This window comes from Oryx dammah, unplaced genomic scaffold (genome assembly GCF_014754425.2).
Source record: "Oryx dammah isolate SB20612 unplaced genomic scaffold, SCBI_Odam_1.1 HiC_scaffold_11072, whole genome shotgun sequence".
Lineage (NCBI taxonomy): Eukaryota > Metazoa > Chordata > Mammalia > Artiodactyla > Bovidae > Oryx > Oryx dammah.
The window spans coordinates 2757552-2776416 of NW_024080466.1; the positions used below are offsets into that span (position 1 = coordinate 2757552).

The 18865-nt window shown below is 43.3% G+C and overlaps 1 protein-coding gene across 1 annotated transcript in view; it reads right to left on the bottom strand.

Annotated features, from left to right (window-relative positions):
• LOC120860405 (interphotoreceptor matrix proteoglycan 1-like) overlaps positions 1 to 18865 on the bottom strand; it is a 157171-nt gene that overhangs the window by 101516 nt on the left and 36790 nt on the right. The window contains 8 exon segments of the mRNA XM_040236206.1: positions 4589 to 4741; positions 5862 to 5880; positions 8511 to 8614; positions 9191 to 9200; positions 9202 to 9252; positions 11947 to 11975; positions 12241 to 12407; positions 18574 to 18807. Coding sequence (XP_040092140.1) covers positions 4589 to 4741; positions 5862 to 5880; positions 8511 to 8614; positions 9191 to 9200; positions 9202 to 9252; positions 11947 to 11975; positions 12241 to 12407; positions 18574 to 18807 — 767 coding nt within the window.

The window sequence follows — 18865 nt, forward strand, 5'->3', positions numbered from 1 at the left end:
CTGCCTCCCTCACTGCGACTATGCTTCTTGGACTCCGGGCTTAAGTCAAATTTATTCTGCTTTATCTCTCCCCCTCCCTCCCAGTCTACCACCCTTATAGTAGGGACTCAGCAAATTTTGCTTAATAGAGTTGAGTGCATCTTTTCATTCTCTAAACTCATCCTCATGCCTGCATTGTCACAGTATCTAAAATTACTGCTGATGCTATGCCATCTACATCAAGGACTAGAGCAGTCATGCACAGAAAACCCCAAGTCACTTACACTGGGCTTTGGAGTGCATCATGGATTTTCTTTTTTCCAGGAGATTGAGTTACCATCTAAATTCTATTTTATTGTACCAGTGTTATAAATAGTCCCTCCCCCCCACCCCGAGTGTGTAATAACTGCAGTGATGAAGGTAGCTCAGCTTTGGGGTGAGGAGGAGATAGCTGTGTACACCTGAGTTTAAACCTTGGTTCTGCTACTTTCTAGCTGCAAGTTCTTGAGTTTATTGCTTAATCTCTCTGAATCTCTGTCTTCTTAGCTGGCATAGGATAACAATACATATAGCGTAAGGTTGCTGTGTGTGTGTGTGCTAAATCATTTCAGTTGTGTCCGACTCTTTGCAACACCATGGACCATAGCCCTCCAGGCTCCTCTGTCCATGGGATTCTCCAGGCAAGAATACTGGAGTGGGTTGCCTTGCCCTCCTCCAGGGGATTTTCCGACCTGGGGGTCAAGCCTGCGTCTCATACGTCTGTCTACCTGCTTTGGCAGGTGGCTTCTTTACTACTAGCGCCTCCTGGGAAGAGAGTCGGTGATGCTATATTATTTATTTACTTAATCTGCCCCTCCTACTGGATTCCTAGCACCTTAAAAGCCCAATTTCCAGTTATTTCCTCAGTGCCCACGTAGCACAGAGTCTGGGGAGGGCAGGGCAAGCCTTCAGTCAGTTGTTTTAGACAGACTTATGCGGGGAGGATGGAGCAGGAAATAGCAACCCACTCCAGTGTTCTTGCCTGGAGAATCCCATGGACAGAGGAGCCTGGCGGGATACAGTCCATGGGGTCACAAGAGTCGGACATGACTTGGTGACAAAACCACCACCATGGGGGTAGGAAGGACAGGATGACGGTCCCCATAGAGGTCGAGGGCAGAGGGACTGGGGAGTAAGTTTCCGTGCCTCTACTCATGTGCCTCACCATGAGCTTGACAGAGGTGAGCAAGGTTTTGAAGAGCCCGTCTTCATTTGGGGGCAGGTGGGAAAGCTCAGTGACAAAAGCCCTACAACAAATGGCTTTGGGGCCACAAAGCAATTGTCATGCCAGTCCAGTGACAGCCTCGTGGCTCAGATGGTAAAGAATCTGGCTGCAACTCAGGAGACTCGGGTTCGACCCCTGGGTTGGGAAGATCCCCTGGAGAAGGGAATGGCAACCCACTCCAGTATGCTTGCCTGGGAAATCCCATGGACGGAGGAGCCTGGTGGGCTACAGTCCAGGGAAGCTTAAAGTGTGAGCTACAGATTCTGTAGCCGAAGGCTCGGACCCTGACTCATCCCTCTTTCTGGTTCGGGATACCAGGGATGCTGTTACACATCTGGAAACAATGTATCACATATAGGATCCGTTCTGGAGAAGCCCCGGCTGCACTGTGGGCAGCAGGCAGCCTCGTGGGGAGAGCAGCCCCGCGGCCCTGGCTCTGGGGGACTGGATTGCTTGCTCGTGTCTGTGTCCTCTTTGTGAACCTGGCTGTAATGGATTAAGAATCAACGTTGCTTAGGAGGGTGCAGAAGGCATCCAGGGAGACGATGACAAAGGCCTTCAGTTAATTCTGCTAAATTATCTTCTAGGGACCTTCTGATCATGGAGCGCTAACCACTAAATTGCTAATTAAGTGCCCAGTTAACCTTATTAATAATATGAAATGCACAGGGGCCTTCCTGATTCTGCTGGGATGTGTGTTAACGGGGCTGTAAAAAGGCAGCCGTGTGGAGTTCTCCCGAATGTTTGCACGAGAGAAAGCCTGCAGACAACAACTAAGCAATCCTTCTGACATTTGTATTAAACTGGTCATTAAGTTTATTGTGGAAATTAAATTACTGCAGGGGACTGGCCATTAATTCCTGATTAGGCCTGGATGGCTGCGCTAATTCGAGTGCTGGGCTGTGGTGGGGCTGGCTGGTTCTCTCAGGGTAGCTGCTGGGAGGTCGAACTGCTGGGGCGCCTGGAAGGGAAACAGAAGCGCTGAGCAGAAGTGGTCCCCTGACTGTGGAAGTGGAACCAGAGGACTGGTGCGATGGTCTTTGGGACAAGACTCAGCAAGACATACTCTTCTTTGGCGGACAAATTTTTCAGAGGCTAGAAGAGGCATATGTATTTGCTGATGATGCAAAAATCCTTTCCTACCCTTAGTTATTTGGGAAAAATAGACAGTATAGCGTAATGGTTAAGAGCAGGGGTTCTGGAGTCAGGCTGTCTGGGTCTGAAACTTGATTCTGTCAGTTGGGTGAATTAATTAATCCTCCTGTACCTCAGTATCCTCACTTGTCAAAAAGAGAAATGATTTTACTTTAAGTATAGAATCATATGAAAAATGAAATGCATTTATATATATATATATAATACTAAGAACAGTGCTACTATTTTGATACAGAGCATTTTAGACTTGGAAAGGGACTTCAAGGTCATCTTTAGTTTCTAAATGAGGGATCCAAGGTCAGGGAAGATCCCCAAATTCTCATGACTACCTTGTGGGCAGAAACAAAAATTAAAACTAAGATTTGAAAAAACTATAATTTATCTGCATTATTCTACATCAGGTGGCTTTAGGTGCTTAGAGAATTAACAACAGGTCAGTGAAGACAGTCAATGGCCAATTATCCAATTTTAAAATATTCTGACTCTCCTGAGGATTTGCTGAAAAGAATATTTCAAAGAGCAAACGGCAAAGTTCACAGACTGTTCTTTAATTCATGATATCTACTAATCCATGCCTCAGCCCTTCTCTGGTCCATAAACACACTGATGCTTTCTCTTTGAAGTCTGTAGAAAGGATTCTTTACCATTTTGTTGACTGAATGCTGATGCAGGAAGAGATCGGAGGCTAAGAATGTATTTCGTTATTTATCTCCTCTCCAGCTGAGAGGAGGGGAACATTGAATTCTCCGAGTATGAGAAGCGGGTACTGGTGGTTCCCTGACTATGCTGAATAAGATGCTTGGGCACCCAGGCTGTTCAGAAATGTAATTCATGGTTACCTAATCTCACAGATGCTTCTATTTTCAGTTGCATTTCTGCAGACAATTACTGAGTAGTTAACTGCCTGCAAAGCTCTGTATTAGGAGGTAAGCGGCAGAGATGAAAGAAGCAGTTCCTGACCTCAAGGGGAAGCTTATGCCCTGGTGCTGGTGAGGGGGTCTGGGAAGTGGAGAGGAGTGGAGACCACAAAACCCACAGATGTGTAAGCAAGCAATCTCAAGATAGGGTGATCAGTGCTGTGCCGACAGGGAGCCCTGGGTGTTAGCCCAGAGAAGAGGCCCTGAGCCTGGGATGGGTAGGGAAAACGCTTCATGATGAAGTCTGTACAGTGCAACTCAGGGACGGGCAGTCCAGAGACAGGAGGCAGTGCGTGTAAAGACTAATGGTGATAAAAGATTTGAAAGCAGTTTCATTTTTGTGGAGTTTGAAGACAGGGATGGTGAGGAACTGGTGTTAAGAGGAGGCTAGAAAGGAAGGCAGGAGTCTTATCATGGCACATAGATGCCAAGTTTAGCACTGACGTTTGAAGAGCTTTTGATTTAATCAGAAACAGGCAGCTATGATGATGGTCAGAGATAGAAGAGACATCTTGGGATAGCATCTTAATGGGGACCGTATCACTTCTTCCACTTATCACCCATGGAAAACGCCTTTTAAAAATAACAAGTGTTGGAGAGGATGTGGAGAAAAGGGAAGCTTTGTGCCCTGTTGGTAGGAATGTGGTGTAGGCACTGTGGAAGCAGTATGGAGATTCATCAAAAAAAAAAAAAAATTGAACTATCATATGATCTAAAACTTCCACTTCATTCCAATTCTGGGGTTTATCTGAAGAAAATGAAGAGACTAATTTGAAAAGATATATTCACCTTCATATTCATTGTAGTATTATTTATGATAACCAAGATATGGATATAGCCTGAGTGCCACCAATGTGTAAATGGATAAAGAAGATGGAATATATCACACACAATGGAATATTATTCAGCTATGAAAAAATGAAACCTTGACATTTCCAACAACGTGGATGGATCTTGAAGGCATTATGCTAAGTGAAATAAATTAGAGAAAGACAAATACTGAATGAATCCATGCATATGTGGAACCTAAAACAAAACAAAACAAAATCCCAAACCAGGCTCATAGATACAAAAAACAGACTGGTGACTGTCAGAGGCAGAGATGGGTGGAGGGGAGCAGAAATGGGTGAAAGCAGTCAAAAAGTAAAATAAATAAATAAGAGTAAAAAGAATGCTTGATCACCAGAAGAAGACTCGAGGGGATTTATGTGCAGGTGGCTCCCAGATCTAAGTTATACCTTGGGCTCTGGTTGTGTGGGGTGGATTTGCTCACCTGAAGCTGAGACTTGGCTGCGACCTCCTGGTAATACGGGGACTGGGAGTTATCCAGCTCTGACTTGAACTTCTGGTTTGCCAGAGAGATGCTTAGCTCTACTTTCTGCTCCAGTGCATCCTCAGCAGCATCAGTGAATTCTATTTTTCTTTCCTGTGTTAGAGTTAGAAAAAAGAGAAGTGATTCTATTACTGTAAAACATCAGCAAATGGTTACATCATATAATATGTATGCATTGCTATTGTCTCAAGAAGCGGGCTATGAAGCATTAAGTGCTTTTAGAGTAAGTCCTATTAACTAGAATTGGCCTCTGAATTTCACTGAGAGACAAAGTATCAGAGCTCTAATGAGTTAATTATGTAGAGTCTTTAAGAACATTGTCATTTTATGACTGTATGCTCTTGTGGAAGCATTTACAAACACACACACACACACACTTGTTTACTTTTTATATCCTTTGGTTCTTTTAAAATAATATCTCCTCTATCATCTAGGGTGGAAATCTTTGCCTTCTCTGGACTTTGTACTGGTGAATAACATCTGAATCGCTCATTTGGTACCTTTGATATATTATATAGAGGTTTTGTTTAATGGTAATCTTGTCATCCCACAAATAATTCCCTTCAATCCAGTGAGATTCTCACACTTCACTGAGTCCCCCACAGCAAAAAACATGAGACCATTTCTGTACAAAACTCTTAGGGAATATATATGACGAGGCAGGTCACATCCTCAGTAACCTGTGTTGGCTTATTGATTTCATCTTCAGTCACAGTACTTATTTTTTGTCCTTATGTGTACTATAAACTCCTTGAAGGCAGGGACTAAGTCTTGCTCATCTTAGTATCTTTATGTACAGCCCAATGTTTGCTGAATGAAAGAACTAGATGTAGGTGGGAAAAAGGATGTTAAGAGGAGGATGTGATGAATGTGAAATAAAACCTTCGGAGCATATTTACTGCAGAAGGAGGGACCTATATCAGACTCTGGAGGAGATGGAACACCGGTAATGTGAGAAAAGAGATGGCAAACTGGAGTTGTCAGAAATTTTGTAGTGAATATGCTTAATCTCATTAATTTTTTTCCAATGGCAGATTTCACTGTTGGTAAACCAGTATTTCTGAGAAAAACAGAGCATTGAAATTTGTTGTTCATGGCAATAGTTCCATCAGGTCTACAGTCATCCAGCCTAAAACCTCGAGAGAATGGCCTGCAGGGTTCTCATCTCTGAGTTTCCGTGTGGAACTGATGAGACTGAACTTCCTGTCCTCACCTCCTGGCTTTGACCTGTGCTTTGGAGGGAGGGTCAGAAGAAAAAGAAAGGGCCTGAGAAGCCTCACAGACCACAGAGAATGGTAGACCTATCACAGCGGCAACATAGGATAAAATCCAAGTTCTGCTTTGGGGCCCTTTCCTTAGATTACTAATGTCATCCTGCTTATTTAACTTATATGCAGAGTGAAAGTGAAAGTCGCTCAGTCATGGCTGACTGTTTGTGACCCCATGGTCTATACAGTCCATGGAATTCTCCAGGCCAGAATACTGGGGTGGCTAGCCTTTCCCCTTTTCAGGGGACCTTCCCAACCCAGGGATCAAACTGGGGTTTCCTGCATTGCAGGCAGATTCTTTACCAGTTGAGCTATTGGGAAAGCCCATATGCAGAGTACATCACGCAAAATGCCAGGCTGGATGAAGCTCAAGCTGGAATCAAGATTGCTGGGAGAAATATCAATAACCTTAGATATGCAGATAATACCACTCTAATGGCAGAAAATGAGGAGAAACTAAAGAACCTTTTGATGAAGGTGAAAGAGGAGACTGAAAAAGTTGGCTTAAAACTTTCAAAAAATGAAGATCATGGCATCCAGTCCCATCACTTCATGGCAAACAGATGGAGGAAAAATGGAAACAGTGAGAGACTTTATTTTCTTGGCCTCCAAAATCACTAGAGATGGTGACTGCAGCCATGAAATTAAAAGATACTTGCACCTTGGAAGAAAGCTATGACCAACCTAGAGAACATATTAAAAAGTAGAGATATCACTTTTCCAAAAAAATTCCGTATAGTCAAAGCTACGGTTTTTCAAGTAGTCACGTATGGATGTGAGAGTTGGACCATAAAGAAGGCTGTAGAAGAACTGATGCTTATGAACTGTGGTGTTGGAGAAAACTCTTGAGAGTCCCTTGGGCTGCAAGGAAATCCAACCAGTCAATCCTAAAGGAAATCAGTCCTGAATATTCATCAGAAAGACTGATGCTGAAGCTGAAGCTCCAATACTTTGGCCAGCTGATGTGAAGAGCTAACTCATTGGAAAAGACCCTGATCCTGGGAAGGATTGAAGACAGGAGGAGAAGGAGGTGGCAGATGGCGAGACGGTTGGTTGGCATCGCTGACTCAATGGACATGGGTTTGAGCAAACTCCAGGAGATAGCGAGGGACAGAGAAGCCTGAAGACCACGAAGAGTTGGACACAAGTGAGTGACTGAACAGCAACCACCTTACATTACTGAGGCTTCCCAGAGGGCCCAGGGGTAAAGAATCTGCCTGAAAATGCTGGAGACTCCAGAGATGCGTGTTTGATCCTTGGGTTGGGAAGATCCCCTGGAGTAGGAAATGGCGACCCACTCCAGTATTCTTGTCTGGAAAATCCCATGGACAGAAGAGCCTGGTGGGCTACAGTCCATGGGGTCACAAAGAGTTGGACACGACTGAGCATGTGGGCACAAGGGCCTTATATTACTGCCTTCTTCTGGGTCTGCTGCCTGCCTGGTACTTCTGCAACTCCACCACTGGAACGAAGCGAGTGATATTTGCCTGCTTCTGCACTGTCTGGGCCCAAAGCCTTTGGAGGGGTTGAAAATATTCTCCTTTTGATTGTTGTTGTTTAGCTGCTCAGTCATGTCTGACTGATTGTGACCCTGTGGACTGTAGTTTACCAGGCTTCTCTGTCCATGGGATTCTCCAGGCAAGAATACTGGAGTGGGCTGCCGTGCCCTCCTCCTCCTCCTTTGGATTAGGAGATGCGAACTGCTATGTATCAAATAAATAAGTAACAAGGATTTATCATACAGCACAGGGAATATAGCCATTATTTTGTAATAACTTTAAATGGAGTGTATAAAAATATTGAACCACTATGTTGTACACCTGAAACCAGTGCAACAATGTAAATCGACTGTGCATGCGTGCTCAGTCACCTCTGTCGTGTCTGACACTTTGCGACCCCATGGACTGTAGCCCGCCAGGCTCCTCTGTCCATGGGATTCTCCAGGCAGGAATACTGGAGCGGGCTGCCATGCTCTCCTCCAGGGGACCTCCCTGACCCAGGAACTGAACCTGTGTCTCCCGCATCTCTTGCATTGCAGATGAATTCTTTAACCATGGAGCCGTTTGAGAAGCCCAAATCAGGTAGTCAATTAAAAAGTCCCCCTTTAGTGATAACCAACATTCAATTCCCTAACAATCCTCTCATCCTGAATGCCTTTTCGCTCGAACAGGGTGGTGACCAGCATTGCTTTTTGCCAGAAAACACTGCTTTTATTTTTCCCCAGCTTGACATGCAGGATTTCAGTCATTTGGATATTTTTCTGGACTATTTGAGCTGGACATGACTGAGAAAAAAGCCTCTGTCCTTGCTGTCAGGGTGGGATTACACTTTGGTGGGGAAAGGACTTTGTTGATGAGCTGAGAGGTGCATTCATTCATTCACCCATCATTTATTCACTGTAACGCTAAGTGAAAGTCCTGTTAGTCAAGGTCATGTTTAAAGGGCTGTCTGCATATAATGTTGGCCCATTCTAGTAAGCTTTAATAATTAGAAAGGGGTAGCACTAATGACAGCAAATGGCCAGCCCATCCCTGTTTTACTAATAAAACCAAACAGACATGTGAAGAGCTAGATTGAGTCTGAGAACTTCTTACTCTTGTAGGCACTTTGGTGTCCGGGAGGGTGTAGTTGAGGATTTCGTTGAGCAGTGTGTCATCGGTAGGGAGAGGCAAGGGCCTGGGTGAGACACTGGCAATGTCTGGAAATTTTAAAAAGAACAACAATGAGACTGGAAGAGTTTAAAGTAGAACAAGGTCACGATGTCACATGCTTTTCCTGTCACTCTGGAAATTACAGATATCAGAACTCATTTTCTTTCAAGATCACATAAATATGTTCTTGGGCAAAATATAACTCATACTCTTGATCCCACTTAAATTCCTCATTACTCCTTTCCAGGACCCAAGCTTGGTGCTCCCCTAGATATGTTAGTTAAGTGATTTTTGCCAAATGAGATCTGGTTAATTTTTCTTTTTGTGACTATATTAAGGACACAAAGATATCTTATCTTGAATTTGTTTGTTGGAAAATATTGGTAATGATTGCCTCCAAGTGGTAGGATAATGGGTGATTTGGTTTTCCATTTATTCTTTCCTATATTTTCTAAGATTCATGCTATGAGTTTAAATTATAAAGTTAGAAATACAGTCAGTTTTGAAGCAGAGCATTATAAACTGTGTCAACTTCAATTAAGGATTGCTTTTCAAATAATGTGCTTTCAGGATGATGTGAATTAAGGTTCAGAAGCAGATGAAATGAGGACATCTAAGCTTACCTGTTGAAGAAGGGGTTTGACCAAGCTCTCCTAAGGCCTCTGTTGTGACTACTTCATCTTTTCTATTAGCACAATAGAAAATAAAAAACAGGCGGTGAAAAGGAGCTTGGTGACAACAGAGGAAACACATTTAACACATTTTCTTGTATTTAGATCTGAAAATTAGAGAGAAAGTATACTTTAAAACTAGGTTTACCTATTCTTTTAATCACAAAAGTAATCTTGTAATATATTTTCGTTGAAGAAAAATTCAAACAACTTCCAACAAAATTATTTTTGACTCCAGGGTTTTTCTTAAGCACCTTGGCTTTTTGTAGACCTGGGGAGCATTTTCATGGTAGACAAAGGTTTAGGGGGCTTGATACTTTATAGTCCTACTATGCTCCAACCGTGTCCTTGACATCAAAGACAGCTAGTCACATGAACTATGACTGAAACAATCTTGCTAAAATCTCAGACCCTCAAACCTGCAAACTCAGAGAGTCATTAAGTTTATCTGATAAAGTAACTCTTGTGGTTACGATAATGAGAGAGAGATAGGGTTTTGGATAATGCAGGTGTATTAAAGCCCTATTCTGGACATAATCATTGCCCACCATGGTGACCTGCTGGGGACCTGTGGGTAGGCTTGCAGTGCCAGGGACTGTCAGTGTGGATGATATCCAAGGGCAAATCCAAGGTCATGGTTATGGGGCTGTCTGCATATAATGTTGGCCCATTCTAGCAAGGTTTATTTAGAAAGGAGTAGTGCACCTGCCTGGAAAATCCCATGGATGGAGGAGCCTGGTAGGCTGCGGTCCATGGGGTCGCTGAGGGTCGGACACGACTGAGCGACTTCACTTTCCCTTTTCACTTTCATGCATTGGAGAAGGAAATGGCAACCCACTCCAGTGTCCTTGCCTGGAGAATCCCAGGGACGGGGGAGCCTGGTGGGCTGCTGTCTACGGGGTCGCACAGAATCGGACACGACTGAAGTGACTTAGCAGCAGCAGCAGCAGCAGTAGTGATAGCTATTGAAGCGTACTGAGTGACTTCTTACTGTAAGCTATCAGGTCTCAAAGGATGGTGTCTGAGTTTGTACAACGTAGCCATGATGGACTGTTTGATCCAAACAACAGCTCATGCTGACAGCACACCAGAAGTAAGGGCGAGGTCCTCTGTTGCAGGGTCATGGAGAGGTGGGACTCTCCAGGGGGCTTGAAAGGAGAGCAGGATTTGCATGTGTGGAGAGGAGAAGGCAGGTTCTCCAGACACAGAGGAAGGCTGCAGTCAGAGCCCAGGATGAGCAGGGTGTGGGCTGGACGCGGTGGGGAAGTGTCATGGTGACCGTGGTAGGGTCACGGTTTGTGGAGAAAAGGCTAGAAAGGTCAGGGGCTGAAAGCTTTGATTAGTTCCTTTGGCCTCTTCCTCAGTGGAGGTCCTAACAGGGAACAGCTGGCTCACTCAGAGTGTAATCTGAGCAAAGTTTAACAAAGGCCTTGCTAAGTCATGGGACAAGTGTGAGAGCAACCACAAGGGTGAGTGCAGAACCCACGGCTGGTAACAGCGAGGGGCCGAAAGCTCCCGTCATCTAGGAGGGGTGAGGAGATGGAGCAGTGATGCCAACCAGAGGCCCAGAAGGCTCTGTGGGAAGAGACGGCTGCCTGACAGGGGCTGAGTGGGGGCTGAGGAGGCCAACCGTCTGGAAGACTTTGCAGGTGGGAGGTGCAGGAGGTGATGCACTCCTGACCCCCACTGTCTGGTCCTTCCCAGAAGTCAGAGGCCAGGGGAGGCGAGCGAGGCAGTCATCCCGCTCAGCCCTTGGCACAGAGCAGGTGGAGATGGGTGGGGAGGGGAAAATCCCAAGGGCCAGAGGAAGATGCGGGAATATTTTCAAAAGCCGTTGAACAAACTTCGGTGCCAAAAAGGGCCTATCTGAGACATATAAATCCAGTGGAAGTTATGCAAGGTAAGCAGGGGAAGAGGTTAGAGGCAGGAGAACCTGTTAGAGAGACCAGATTTGACTTTTTTCACCGTGTAAATAAAAAAGGTCCTGGACCAGGTGGTGGCAAAGGGAGCAGAAATGAAGGAACAAATGTGAAAAGCATTGTCAGTAATTCCTATAGCCCAATTTGCGTCTCTCTCTGCAGCATTATTATCTTCAGATTTAGATTTCTAAATGTTATATAATGTGTGTGATTTGTGAGTTTAGAGTTTGGCAACAGCATCTCTCTTTTTTAATCATTTTTTCAAATGTACTTTTCCTTTGCCTTTTTTTTTTTTTTTTGCATTTCGATTTTCTTATTTGATATTCAGTTCTTGTTGAAGGCATAGCTCAGTGCTTCAGTAATTTAGTTTGAGAAATACTAACACTTTATAGAATACCAAATGAGAGTTCAAAATTCAGGTTGCTCTCTGATTGCATTAAATATGTTTCCGATGTAACTGATATTTTTCAACAAACATTCTAAAAACAACTATTTTAATTGCTCTAAGTCTTATAAGTAAAAAAAGCATATTAGGTAATTGTCACCTAGTTAGCATTCATTTTTATCTGCAAATGTAGTGCAAACATCTATCTCAGTCTATAAGGTCTATCCATTTCCCTTTTATATACTCGTTTATCTTCAGCAAAATACATGCACAAATTGTCTGTCAGAATTACCTACTCAGATCTCAGCAGTTGAAATAATATAAAGGCATAACATCTCAGTCTCACTCCACTGTGTGATCCTTCAAAAGTCAAGAGCGTGCCGCACTCTATTTTGGGTACTTACCTCTCAAGGAAGTTTCTCTGTTTCATTCTCTGCAGAAAGATAAAAAGTCATTTTACCAAGAGATAACGCCAACTGAAGAGCCAGAGTCTATTTTCATTCCTCTTTCTCTTTAACTTTACTTCAACCTGCCTGTGCAATGTTATTTTGCAGAAATGAAGTTACCACTGGCCTTCTCAGATCTTTCCAAGCATTTCTTCAACCAACCCATACCCTGGGGAAACTAATTCTAAAGGGGCCAGGGCTGGAGGCCTAGGAGCTACTTTGGACTAACTTACATACCGTGTTTGGACTGACCTGCTGAAGAAGATCCAGGTGCTCCTGGGAGTTGCTGAAATTTTTCCCGATGTCAAAGAGGCAGAAGGTCTCCTGCTGACAGACGCTGACCCAGTCCTGGTATTCCCCCAGCTCAGGGAGGCGATCCAGAAAGATCCGGTAGGCTTCCCACACCACCTCCTGGCACACTGGAAGGCAGCGTGCCTTAGAAGATGCCACATCCTTAGAAGACGCCCTTCTCCCAACCCAAACACAGTCCCAAACATGGAGAGCTTTGTCATGGCTGATGTTGACACAGTAGCTTATAGCCCATAGAGATTGACGCATTCAACAAGTATATATTGAGCAGGGAGAAATGTATACCTGGGAGAAATACTCCCAGGTGTGTATATATGCACCAGGGAGAAAAATAAAAGAAGAGAGATAGGAATGAGTATGTGTGGGTGACTGCTATTTATAATAAGGTGGCTGAAGAAGTCCTCACGATCAAGGTGACTTTTGAACAGTTTGGGAAGAAGCCCCAAGGCTGAAGAACAGGGAGTGTACTGAGAGACTAGCAAGCAGGTCAACTGTGGCCAGGGCAAGGCTGAGAGTCACAGAGGCTGAACCCAGAAGGCTGTGGTGGGAGGCACACAGATGGTACAGGACTTGTAGCCCAGTCACCTTCTGCTGGGCCACGGGTACCTGTCTGGATCTGCAGATTTTCCAAGGGGTAAACAGGCACACATACATTTAAACACTCAGTGTCTAGATCTCAGCTTTCCTAGCACGCTTTCCTAAATTTCCCTAAGGACACGACTTTTCCTTCCTCACCTCCCCCTTGGCCAGCATCCTTGTCTGACTTCCCCATCCCTGACCTTTCTGTGGTATGGTGCCCCTGGGCTGCCACACAAAGGGTGTTTGAAATAATTGTGTTTGAGGTTAGGACAGGGAGGGAACTTGGTTGACGGATAGCACACGGTTTTTGCAAGTAGGGCAGTTTCTGATTCTTTGCGTTAGAAGTCCTAATGGAGTCAACAGTTGATACATCATTAAAAATAATGATGGCAGATCCCGGTGTGATTGTTCGCCTAAAATGCCAGAGGAACTTAAAGAATAAGAATATCACTGTAACAGAACTCCATCTCATCCTGTTGACTTTTTTATGTATCACGTTTTCCTAGCAGTTAAGCAAAACTAAGGAAAAGAATAGAGATAAAATTGATGTTAAGTTCTGTCTAATGTTCGCAATGCATAATAGAAATAACAAATAATGGCACATGAATTAACAGAGGAAAGGAACAGCACCAAAGCAATCCCATCTCTCCAGGGCAGAGGTGAGGAGAGCTTAAGCTACAGACTCTTCATTTAAATTGGCCCTTTCCAAAGCCTTTTTCCTAACTTTGTTTTCATAAACATTAGTCACCCAAAACCGAACAACTGAGCTTACATGCATCTGTCAGGACAAAAAATAAAAACTTTTGTCAAATTTACATCAACTTACTTTAATCAATCTTATATTAAAAATAATTATAAATAGAACTGAATCCAGAAGAGATTTCTGAAAATAAGTAAAATAAGTTATTTACTTAGGAAATAAGTTAAAATAATTAACTTCAATTTATGTATATTTTGTTACTAAGGAGTATCTTCAAGCACCCCATAACAGACTTTCAAGTATGACATAAATCACATTAAGATAAGACTCTGCAGTGAGAAGTGGGATGGAAATGTGGGTGTGTGGAGACAGAGGGACCATGTGACATTACCTGCTGTTAGGAAGAGGTGTTCATGCATTTGTAAAGAGTATTTGATGGTAAGCATTGAGCCTGTGGTAGATTCCACTGTATATGGGAGAATGCTCTAACTCCTGTTTTATTTTCAATATCAATATTTACAGCTCACCAAATTTACACCTTATCCAATTATTTAAGCTTATAACGAAAACTTTTGAAGAAGAATGCAGTCAGTCAGTTCAGTCACTCAGTCGTGTCTGACTCTTTGCAACCCCATGGACTGCAGCACACCAGGGCTCCCTGTCCATCACCAGCTCCTGGAGCTTGCTCAAACTCATGTCTGTGGAGTCAGTGATGCCATCAAACCATCTCATCCTTTGTTGTCCCCTTCTTCTCCTGTCTTCCATCTTTCCCAGCATCAACGACTTTTCAAACGAGTCAGCTCTTTGCATCAGATATTGATGTGAAAGTATCAAAGTATTGGAGCTTCAGCTTTAGCATCAATCCTTCCAATGACTATTTAGGACTGATTTCCTTTAGGATGGACTGGCTGGATCTCCTTGCAGTCCAAGGGACTCTCAAGAGTCTTCTCCAACACTACAGTTCAAAAGCATCAGTTCTTCGGGGCTCAGCTTTCTTTATGGTCCAGCTTTCACATTCATACATGACTACTGGAAAAACCATAGCTTTGACTAGATGGACCTTTGTTGGCAAAGTAATGTCTCTGTTTTTTAATACGCTGTCTAGGTTGTTCATAGCTTTTCTTCCAAGGAGCAAGCGTCTTTTAATTTCATGGCTGCAGTCACCATCTGCAGTGATTGTGAAGCGCAAGAAAACAAAGTCTCTCACTGTCTCCATTTCTTTCCCCATCTACATCTACATGCCATGAAGTGATGGCATGCAAGGGGGGGACTGAATTTACAAATTATTTTAGGGGATTAAGTTAGATTTTTTAAAAAAAGTTACAGGATTTCAGTCATAAGCAATTGCAATATGTTGATTTTTTTTCCCTCTGGAAGGATGGGGAGCAAGTGGAGGCTTTGGAACAGAAATTGACATCATCTGATTTTCTAAAGAAACCCTCTGACTGCCAGGCAGAGAAAAAGGATTGTGAGTCGTGGGGAGGAACGAGGTATGAGAAACCTAGTTTGGAGACTTTTATTCCCATGATTTACCCTCCCACACTCCCCATCTGGTCCGCATCTGGGTTTCTCTTAGCTTTCTGTTTTTTGAGAAATAAAGAGAATTCCAGACCGATAGAAGCTCAGGTCATTTATCATCAGCAACGTGACCAGAACCTATAGAGCTGGGGGTGGGTGCAGCTCCCACCACTTGGAATGAGCCATTTAACTTGTCCACCTATGAAGTGTGTGTTCCCTGGAGTTCTTCCTACATCACCAAACAGCCTAGGCTGAGACATTTAGCAGAAAGGCTGAGGTCCTGTGGTCAGATCTCAAGTAACTGTGAGGAGACTGGGGACTCAAGGCTCTGATTTCTCCAAAATTCTTATAAAATCCTTCCCAATCAATTCAGAGAAGGATGGTGCAGAGTGGTTAGAAAATTCCAGATGCCTCCCAGCCCCTGAGATCTTTTGATACCTCAACTTACAAGGTTTTTATTTGCTATGCCTTCAGTAAGGATGGATGACTGTCCTGGTGAGTCACGGGCTTGGTGCCCCTGTTCTCCTGATCACAAAAGGATTCTTTCTCCTGGTTTGTGCTGAGCTTCCAGGAGGGCCAAAAAATGATATCAGAGGAGTCACCAAAAAAAGAAAAAAAAGAAAAAAAGAAAAATTGTCCCTCAAAAATAGTCTACAGAAAAGACACTGGCCCCTAGATATATCCTAACATTTTGATCTCTAGAAACTACAATGCCTTAGGGAAATAATTCTTTAAGCAGCTTCAGCCATTTGTGCTTCAGGGAGAATGTTCTCTCAGAACATTGGTGAAAAGTTTTAATGGGGACAAGGGCTTTCTGTGTCCCCAAGGTGTAAGAAAGGGTGACAGGCAAAAGAGCAGGATTATCTGGGCAAATTATTAAAATGCAGGTTATGAAGTAGGTCTGTTGTGGAGTCTGAGTACCAGCATCTCTAGTTGGTTCCCAGCAGATGATGATACCGCCCATCTGTGGACAGCAGTTGGAGTAGCAAGAACCAGGGTTCCCTCCGTCTTTAGCTTTCTCTGGGTCACACAGTAACATGAAAGAAAGATCTAGCTTCTATCTAACCTTTAATATTGGGGCTGGGAGAGAGTGAAGACAGAGGAAGGGAGAGAAGAGGGAGACATGGGGAGAGTGGCTTCTCGAAGGACTCACAGAGGACGCTGAAGGGAGGCAGCCCCGGCAGTCGTCTAGGTGGGCACACAGGGTCCTGCCTGGAAATCCACCAGAAATGACCTTGGCTCTTGTGTCTGTGCTTTCTAATGAGCATGTCTGTGATTCCACCAGGAAGCATAGAACATTTTCCCTTGTGTTGCTTTAGGATTGGGGAAAGAAATAGCTCAGTATTCCATTTGATTTGAGGAGTGTGGATGCTGTCTCCCCTAAATTTGAAAGACAATTTTGTAAAGGCAGCTATGAGAACAATAAGTGGGTTACTCTGTCAGAGAAACGCCACTTTATAGCTGGGTCTTAGTTCTAGTTTCTTTGTGAACCAATTTGTTAGACTTAAGAACACTATGCTGATGAATAGTAAAATTTCATATCACCCAGGGGCAGCCATAAAGATAATGGGCTGTCATTGCTGTGGGGAGAAAACAGTGGCTTGTTTCATCCAGGGAAGCAAGAATGAAGGAGCCAAACCTAATCAAGGATAAAGAGCTATGAATAAAATTCAGAGCAAAGAATTTGTTTGCAGCAATGAGCAGTCTAGTCTGCAAATTCCTGTGATGAATCCTATTTGTGAATGTCATAAAAGATTAGAAGCTACATGAAAATAGTCAGCAATAGCTGTGTTCATGGTCAGTGCAATGCATATATTATGCATTTGTTTTTCTATCTATTAGCAAATAACATGAAATTTACCAGTGGCATTAGCTGACTACTGTGTTGTCACGTTCAAAATGAATGCTTTACAAGCAGCATTGTCTTTTCTTTGCACTTCCAATGACTTCCTGCATCCATCAACAAGCATTTACTGAGAAACTGCTACGCAGAGGTGCTGGGCTAAACATTATATTGATAAAGAATATTAATATTGTGTACTTGATTTTCTATAATTAGAGTCCTCCTTCTGACTCTGATCCAGTACCTGTTGTTTCTCTGCAGGTGTGGTTTCTGTCAAAAAGCAAGTATCTCTTTACTTCCACATAAAATGAGGCATACAAGGAACATGTGGCTTGGTATTTTTGATACTGTTAGTTAATGATGCTTCCCCAAGTCAATAAGAATGCCCCACATTAATTTCAATCCTTGATGTAAATACTTAATTAAGAATTTGGTGAGATGTTAGTGTGAAGACATACTGTTCAGTTGTCATAACGTGTAACACATCAAGGCTAGAATTGAACCAGCTTGCCCTTGTCAATAAGTCTGGAGCCGGGTGACCGCGCTGTTTGGAATAGAAGCAAACATCTATTATGGTCAAGGCTGTAATAAGTAAACCTCCTTAGCGTTCATAGGGAAGGTGAGCTGAGTTTAGAATTCAGCCAGCAAGACTCTTTGCATAATATGGGGCTACCTGGGGATGTAATTGTTGTTTAGTCCCTAAGTTGTGTCTGACTCTTTGCGACTCCGGGCACTTTAGACCACCAGGCTCCTCGGTCCATGGGATTTCCCAGACAAGAATACTGGAGTGGGTTGCCATTTCCTTCTCCAGGGAATCTTCCTGACCCAGGGATCCAACTTGAGTCTCTTGCATTGGCAGGCAGATTCTTTACCACTGAGCCAGCAGGGATGTCCTGGGGATGTAATAGAAGCTACCAGAGATTCTTTCTTCTGTTTAAGTAAGCCATAGGAATTTTTTTTCATCTGTTGCAAGTGAATGGCAGGGACAGCTGCTGACGGCTGTGGTGTGATTGAACTCCATCATGACTTCTGGGAACGCTGTAAGAGTCCTGTGATGCTGGCTTGGGGTAAAAACTGCACTGTAACTTTGCTGGAAGCCACGGTAATTATGTTGTCAATCCTGTTAACACCTCTGCACTTATCTTGGTAACCACTGCTAATTTGTGCCTTCAGGCCTTTTTGCTGAATCAGCAAACTTACCAAGAAGGAAGGGAGGATCAGGATTGTAATGCGGTTTTTGAAAAGTGAGACCTTAAGTCATAAATCAATTTACTTAGTTTTCTGATGTTGCAATCATTCTTGTGCTTCTTCATAATAACAACATTCGAATTCAGTACTGGGTTTTGGCAGAAATAAAACAAAGAAGTGAAACCCATAGGTGAAGGCTTTCTGGTGGCTTGTTAAATGCCCTAATGGTTGTGTGTTGCAGAGGACACGGCTTTAAGACATGCAAACACGGATCTACCATAGTTTCAAAGGTTTATTAGTCACAACTCTCAGTTCAGTTGGCTATTTTGTATAACTCTTGTGACTGAAGCAGAAACTGGAAGTCCTGGGCTGAAGACAACCTAAATATGGATGAAAGAGAAGAGACAAAAAGAGGGGAAGTCTGAACAGGCTACATCTCTTTCCTTACCTCTCAATCTATAATAAGCTTGAAGACTGGCTAAAATCTGTTCCATGGATTCCTGTGGACAGACTTTAACCCCAGTTGGGAAAAATGCTGATCTTTTGGTTCGATGCTTTGCCAAATCGACTATTCGTCTCATGGTTGACATTTTGTACGTTTTTGCAGTATTTTTGGTCGCTTCAATTCTTGGGGCATTATCTATGTCTTTAATTTCAGAACCGTATATTTTAATGGAGAGATCTGTAAAAGAAAGATTGATTTCCTGGTAATAGTACTCAGCCATAAAAAAAATTAAAAT